At 30.5% G+C, this 8,350-nt stretch overlaps 1 protein-coding gene across 1 annotated transcript; it reads right to left on the reverse strand.

Annotated features, from left to right (window-relative positions):
* Positions 1 to 3,028: 3,028 nt before the first annotated feature.
* LOC122597300 (protein FAR1-RELATED SEQUENCE 6-like) lies at positions 3,029 to 8,350 on the reverse strand. The gene is made up of 2 exons (XM_043769912.1): positions 6,653 to 8,350; positions 3,029 to 3,211 (listed from the first exon to the last, which is right to left on the reverse strand). The coding sequence occupies exons 1-2, from the start codon at positions 8,348 to 8,350 to the stop codon at positions 3,029 to 3,031; spliced, it is 1,881 nt and encodes a 626-aa protein (XP_043625847.1).

An 8,350-nucleotide genomic window follows, 5' to 3' on the forward strand; every position in this document is an offset into this window, starting at 1 on the left:
CGCTTGACATTTTTAGGCCTCTCCTTATAGGAGTCACTTCTTTCCGTTTTCTCTCTCCTAGAACACCCCAAAAACACATTCCTCCTTATATTACCCACTTCTTCACCACTTCTTCTACTATTCATTCATTATTTTATTTTTCTTTTTTTAAAAATTGAACAAATACATAACATTACTTGAAAATAAAACATTACACATTATTTTTCTTATACAAAATTAAACTAACTTAAAAACAAATTAAATTAACAAATATTTTATAATTTACTAAAAATCTATATATAAGTTTGAAGGTTAGAAGTAAACTTTTAAAACTGAAACAGTTAGCTTTCAAAATATAATAAAGTCCAGGGATTAAAATGAAAATAAGTATTAATTTAGTATTATATGTACACCATCTTCTTTAATGTGTATATCTATATGTATATATCGATCTCCTATTCTCCTGCACACAACACACATCTTCAATGGTTTGTTTATGTTTTTTTTAACTGTTCATCGTCGACTTGAACCCCACAAACCAACCAAAACGCGCATTCAAAGTTAGAACAAACGACAAGGACGCAGGGGTCGACGCCAGCCGTGCTAATACCGTCGCGACGTCGGTATGCGTCGGACGCCCCAAAACGTGCCTATAAAGAGAGGCCTTATATTCAAGTCTAAGCATAGTTATCTAAGACACCTTTAAACCTAATTTATATAAATATGCGTGTAACTAAAATATGTGCTAAAACATTTTCCATTTATATTTATTTTTTTTTAAGAAAATTGAAAATAAGGATCTGCTTGGTTTCGAGTTTTACACTTTTACTCTCCACATTGTGAGACTTATTGGGGTTTTTTAGAAGTTTAAGATTACATCCTTGACATTCATATAGTTTAATAGTGTCATCTTAGAAAAATTGATGGATTGATTTATCTCGGCTGGGCGAGTGTTGTACATAGCCCAAAACCAAACATATAAGAATGAATGGGCTACACCTTATTTTGTTAGTCAGCCCAAAATAAAATAAAGCCAAAAAACCTGAACTGTGAATTAAAAGGCTCTCTTCCTTCACAAACAACATTAATATTTCATTTATTTGTTTGCTGCATTTTGGGAGTTGCGTAAAGTGAAAACGCAAAGTGAAAAAATAAGATCCGACAAAAACATAAAGTGAAAACGCAAAAAGACAAAGAAGATTGAAAAAAAAAAAAGTTGGTGGAGTTTGACTCTCAAGTCACGGATTTGTTTTATTGAACAGAATGAAAACTTGCTCCCATGCCTTCCATCATTACATATTTACCTACCACATCTCTATCTATTTGTATGGGTAAATCTCATAAATAAAACAAGATTTTTATAACATTATTATTTTTAAATAATAATTACTTGTTATTATTAGATTTATTTATATCAAATTTTTTTTATGACATCATTTTACTTAAAGTTTGAATTATTTTTTAATTAATTTATAATTTATTTCATTTTTAGCCTAAGTCCAATGTAAACTAAATTTTAATTATCTAATTTAGTTTTTTTCTTTAAATAACTATATGTCAATTTTCAAAAATATTATCACCATCTCTTTTCATCTTAATATTATCATGTCCAAATATATTAAATAAAAGACAATTGTTGTGAAATCATCATTTTATAAAAATAGCTTACTTGTCATCTCTAAATTCTTTTTAAAGTTTCGTTTCTTTTTTGTTTATATTTCTTATGATATTATAAGCACTTTTTTTATTTAAGTTTATTTCATTTTTATTTTTGTTATCTATGATTTTTTTTCTATAGAAAAATATGTTTTATTTTCTTTTGAGAACTTAATATTTTATACATGGTCTTTTAATTTTTCATCATCTAAGTAGTTTTATCATAATATATTATTAAATTATCCGTATGTTATGCGGATTAATAAGTTAATTATATATATTCAAAATATAAAGTATAATATTTTGAGATTATGAGTATGGTTGAATTATCTCGTAGTTTTTAGACATTGACGTAACTTAATATTATAAAAATTTTATTAATAAGCCCGGATAAAACCCGAGTTATTAGTTAGTAATGTATAATTAAAAAAAAGGGTTGCTAAATACGTGTTTAAGTTGCATAAATTATCTGTACATTTACCATGAAAATCAAGGACTGAGATTTTAATATTTAAAGTACAAATTATTTTATCCATGTTATATACAGCCTTTAGCATTTCTCTTTAAAAAAAATCATTCTAATAATCTTTTAAAATTTGATAATGATATTTGGTAAATGAAGTTAAAATGAGAATTATTAGATTACATTTGCTATGTATTTAAATTATATGTAAAATTATTAGACTGGTTATTTAAGACAATATGTCATTTCCTATGGTTATATATACATTGTACATGACTACATATAATATTTTGTACTCTGTAGTATCATAACATACAATTATCAATATTTTTCACTTAAAACACACTTAGTTAAATTTATTATCTCTTATAAAGAGAATAAGAATTAAGACATTTAACATTTTTTTTTTCTCCAAGAATACCTTTACCTAAAAATAAAGCTAAACTCTTTCCTCTATTTCTGACTAATCATAACACACACTCAACCTTTCCACCACCGCCTTCCATCTCCACCCTAAGACCACTACCTGCAACACCGCCTTTCACCTCCACCGCCGCCGTCCATCTCTACCGCCACAATCAATACCATCAGCACCATTCATCACCACCGTAACGTGCGGTTACCAGGCTAGTACATACATAATATCAAGTTAAATTTTTAGGTTTTTCTTGGTTATTGACTTATTTTGTTAGGATCACGTACTATTCTGATATTATTGTTACGATTTTGTCAAATCTACTAAAAAAACAGTTTGAACTAAAATTAAAAGACATACTTAATTTTATTTCATTAAAACAGGAAATAAGTCATACATCTTTTAGATATAACACAATAACCCTTCAATATTCCACAAACACACAAACACAACATATATACATACATCATAAGTTCATAGCATCGTGCAAAAGTACTTTCAAAATAATTAATATTTTAAAAATTACGATTACCACGAAGATCACGAAAATAGCCTCTAGGATCAGCTTCAAAATCAGATCTTAACATCGTCTTACCGGGTCGACCCGGTGCTTTCATGCGTCTACCCAATCCACAGCAAAGACACCGAAAAGGTGCCATCACGGCGTTAAACACGCAAGACAGAATCGAGTAAACACACTGAAAAAACCAAGAAAAAATAGAAACTATGCATGAAAACAAACAACACCAACAACACAACAACGTGATCAAGACACATCCAACGACGAGGTAAGGTGTGGCTCCAGTTGTCCAACGACGAATCTGTTCGTCGCGGGACTCTGGAGGGAATTCTTGATTGAACCAAGTGATTAGAGAATGAAAGATGTTGGTGATGGTTGAGATGATGTTGGAGAAAATGTCACTAGCGGATGAGTTTGTTGGGTTTTCAGGCGAGTCTCCGGCTGCTAAGAGGAAGATTCCCCGGAGCTTTACTTGTAGTGCGGTGGAGGTTGTCATATTTTTTAATTAGGTTTTTTGGTTATTGTAGAGAGTGTAGAAAATAAAGGCAATTTAACCACTCTTGTCACTACACACTTAATTAATTTATAGGTGAATTGTGGCCTTGTTGGTCTTTGATTTTAGTCTTTATGGTCGTCGAGTGTGTGGAAAATGATTAGAGATTTGTACAAAGTTGATTTTAATTTGATATATATATATATATAAATCAAGTGAAAATTTATATGAAGACATTGCTTAAAAAAAATTAAAAAATTACAATAGTTCTATTTATTTAAATGATTACTTATCTTTTTAAGTGCGTAAAATTATAGTAGCACGGTACCCATTCGATTCAACGGTGTTTGTGGTGGTGACGGTGTGGTGGTAGGTGACAAATGTTGGTGGTGCGTCGAGTGAGGTTAGTAATTGATATAAAAGTAATTTATGTAAAGGGTTAACGAAGATATTTTAAAAGATAAATGATTAATAGTGTAATTTAATCATTAAGAGTATTTTAGACATTTTTCCCAAATAACTTTCAACATAGGTTACTCTTTTTATAATATAGTATACAAGTATAGATAAAAGTAAGATATATAGATTTAAACGTCAGTCAAAACTGATATATTCAAGGGTTTTCGATGGAACAAATTAATTATTGAAATTTTGATGTTGGATGAGTGGATTTTTTTCACATATATGGAAGTTTTCTAGTTTTGGTTTTAAAATTAATCAAAAATGAATGTCCATGTCCGTGTGATGCTGACGGTAATGGTGATAACGTCAATGTGATGGTGGCGGCAACGGTTAGTGGTAACGACGGCGCAGTAGTGTAGCTCATTGATATAACACAAGTATTTTGGTTTAAAATTTACGTTGTCGATCATGTGGTTACGTTGCACAAATACCCATGTATTTTTTACTAAATCTTCTCGATGTAAACTCGGATGAATTTCTGTTAATAAGGCTTTGGTTTAGTAGTTAAATGAGAATCAGAGACTTCGTTTTTGTTTAAAATCGAGGTTCCTGGTGTGCTGTTAAAAAAGAGTTCGAATGAATCGTTTTTAAGCTCTTTCTATATTATTTTCAATCAAAATCAACTAGCTCTTATAGGCTCTATCTTTGTAATTTTCTTTTATAGCAAAATTACCAAAAAGTTTTATGAAAAATTATATTGAAGACTACAAGTTTATAGCTTTCTTACATCTTTTAAAACTTTTATCAAGCATACCTTTAATCTAATTACTATTTTGTTAAGTGATATTTTAATTTTAATTTCCATTAGAATCCGTAGTAAATTGATACAAATCATTGATCCAAGATCAAAACAAATCGAGAAATTGTTCGAATTTAATAATGATTCTACTTATAAGGAAAGTGCAAATCGATACATGCATGACACGGTCTTTCTTAAAAATTATTGCAAGTTTAAAGATCACAAATCTTATTACTTACAAAATTTGGAAATTACGAAGTGGTATCTTCTTGGTTCATAACCACGCGATCACCCATTTTTTAGTAGACAATCAAAGCAAAATTTTGTGACACCTAACATCTATACTGCTATTATAAGACAAATTACTGTCTCTTTTTTCTAACTTTTTTGTTTATAAATTAAGGGAAAAAATTAGGTAAAGCGTGCAGTACCTATTTTAAGTAAAGCAGTGGGGATTATGTAATATTCAGGGGTAGGTTATGTAAAATTCAGAGGCTATGTATGTTTATCAAATTTAAAGGTTTAGTTTGTAACTTTTTTTAAAGTGACAGTACCTAAGCTTAGGTAAAGTTTGCAGTACAGATCACTTTCCCATAAATTAAATACCAAAATATATTTAATTTTTAACACATTCTCAACTTACATAATAAATCTACCCAAAATATCCTTAAAATATTTTTCAATCATATTTATCTAAACTATTTCTTTCTTTTATTCATTAATTTAAATATTTTCACCTAATATCCCTATTATATTCTTAATAAAATTATTTACAAAAGACACATTTTTTAACCATAAAATAACTCCATTGTCATTTACATCAATTATTTTTAGATTAATAAACACATCACCACCCGTTACCGTCACCGCCGTCGTATTACGCGGGATGTCATCTCGTATATCAAGAGAAGCGCACAATCAATCTATAAGAGAAATGATTTATTAGCCTAAAGAATTAGCCTAAATATTAACCTAATAATCTAAGCCTACCACCTGTCACCAATCAAAAGTTTTTAATTTAAATCCCTTTCTACCCTTATTAATTTATTAAAACAATTAAGTAAAAAACTAAATTAACACTTCTTTCGTCTGATCACTTTGACATTTCCTAAACCTATTATTTGTTTACATAATGCATATTATTGATCCATCTTTATTTTATAGTATTGTAAATACAACGTAAATTTAAACCAATAAATAACACAGACTAGCTTAATTTATACAAAATAACGTAAATTTATACATGGGTGATGCGATGCCAATAAAATGATATAGCTTAATTCAACAAAATACTACATAAAGATACCGATAAAAGAATAGCTTGATTCAATCCATTTTTATTCAATAATTCCAAAATAGTGTATAACCATCCAAAACAAACTAGACCATCACCATCTAAATGAGTACAAAGTACAAACATGACCATAAAACAAAAGAAAACCATGTAATTCAGTCATAACATGACTATAACAATGATCAATCTCCATGATGCCCAGATTCTAAACATGGATCTCTTGCCCAAAAAAATGCATCTGCAAAAAAACCCATCAACAAAATAAGTTGTCAGTGGACATGATGTATCAACCAATCAAATGTATCATATCCATTGTTTTCTATATCAACCAATTAAAGGCATTGTTTTCTATATCAACCAATTAAGGCTCATGTAAATATGATATTAGTTTTCTATATTGAAAAGTTTACAAAGAACTGGAAATTGAACTCACCTCTTATTTCCTTACTTATTAAGGTCAAAGTTGTACTTTGTCGTGCACGAGTTATCTTCATGACCACTTTTTGCATTATTACCGTTCATATTTTCACTTTCTTCAAACACCCGCATTAGATAAATTCAATAATCAAGTAATATTAAACAAATAAAACTTCAAAATAACAAGAATACAGGGATATAGATATAACATTACGTTTTTCTTTCTTTTTTTCTTCACATTCTTTTCTAATGTGGATTGCTTTCTTTTTGATGGCGGGCGACCTTTACTACGCACTTGAGCGGGTTCCAACAACTTTTTAGTTGAGCTTGATACATGGTGAACATCTTCAGATATCAAAGTTACATTGCTACCAACAACCCAACTTGAATCATCGTTTAGCTTTTCTTTTGCCATGTTAATACATTTCATCAAGTAGTTATATTTTTCTTGAGAACTAGCAAATTGTGCAAGTTCGTAGAAGTTAGCACATAAGCGATCAACTCTTTTAACTTGCTCCCCACTCTTCAAATCTTCATAACAATTTCTCACAAAGTAGTGAGCATGTTTCACATCTTTCCTCCATCGAGACAAAATATAATGTGAAGGAATTTCTTGAACTTCCATTTCAATCAAGACTTTTAGCATATGCTTACAAACAATTCCTCGAAACTCAAACAAGTGACAAGAACATTTGATATCACATTCGAGCGCATCATAACTTACACTATATACGACTTTTTTCTTGCCCCCATGTTTCCTTTCAACAATGTCCGTCACATGAAATATAGATAGTGTACCATTAGTTTTAATCAAAATGTGATTACAAAACATCATACCTCGCAATTCGTCTTGAAACAAATTAAATATTTCATTAGTGTAAGCTTCATGAAACTGCTTTTCAATATTAAGTCCACTAATCAATCGATAAGAATAATTCAAAGAATCATGATCAGCACTTGTTTCTTTCTCCACTTTGCTTTTCAATGCATTGTCATATTGTTCAACAAATTGTCGCAGGGACGTTTTTGAATTAACATAAGCATCAAAAAAAGCGTTCATGCTTTCACTTCTTTGAGTTGTAGACATACCAGCCCAAAACCACTTCTTTACATATATTGGCACCCAACGCTTTCGATCATTAAACAAATAGCAAAGCCACTCATTCTTTTCTAGATTGTAATCTTTCATCATTTTTAACCAGCCATTTTCGAATTCTTGAGTATCTATAGACTCGTACACATGGATTTTTAAGATTCTTTTGATTTCTTTGTATTGCCTTAAGCCACCTAATTTTTCAGGGACCTTCTTCATAACATGCCAAAGGCAAAGACGATGATGTGACTCGGAGAAAACACATGTCACGGCTGCTTGCATTGATCTACATTGGTCTGTTATTATTGCTTTTGGTGGACAGCCATCCATACATTCAAGCCATGACTTGAATAACCATTCATATGTTTCTTTATCCTCCGCCAATAGTAAGCCACATCCGAGTAAGATTGAGTGTCCTTGGTGATTCACACCAACAAAAGGAGCAAAAGGCATGTTATACCTATTAGTTAAGTATGTGCTATCAAAAGACACAACATCTCCAAATGACTTGTAAGCTGCCCTAGACCGTGCATCTGCCCAAAACACATTTCGCAAACGTCCTTCATCATCTATGTCAATCACATAATAAAAAATTGGACTTTGTCTTTGCATGCGAACAAAATAATTACGAAGTGCTTCAGCATCCCCAATCCCAAGTCTCAATAATCTTACTTTTGCAATGAAGTTTCTACAATCTCTTTCACCAAAATGCAAATTCTCATAACCTTGTGCTTCAATTACTAACGAGTGAAAGTTTTTGTTTAATGGAATCCCGGCTGCATCATTTAGCTCAAGTCTTCTCTTAGAGTATGGATCCAT

Source organism: Erigeron canadensis, chromosome 4 (genome assembly GCF_010389155.1).
Source record: "Erigeron canadensis isolate Cc75 chromosome 4, C_canadensis_v1, whole genome shotgun sequence".
NCBI classification, from domain to species: Eukaryota; Viridiplantae; Streptophyta; class Magnoliopsida; order Asterales; family Asteraceae; genus Erigeron; species Erigeron canadensis.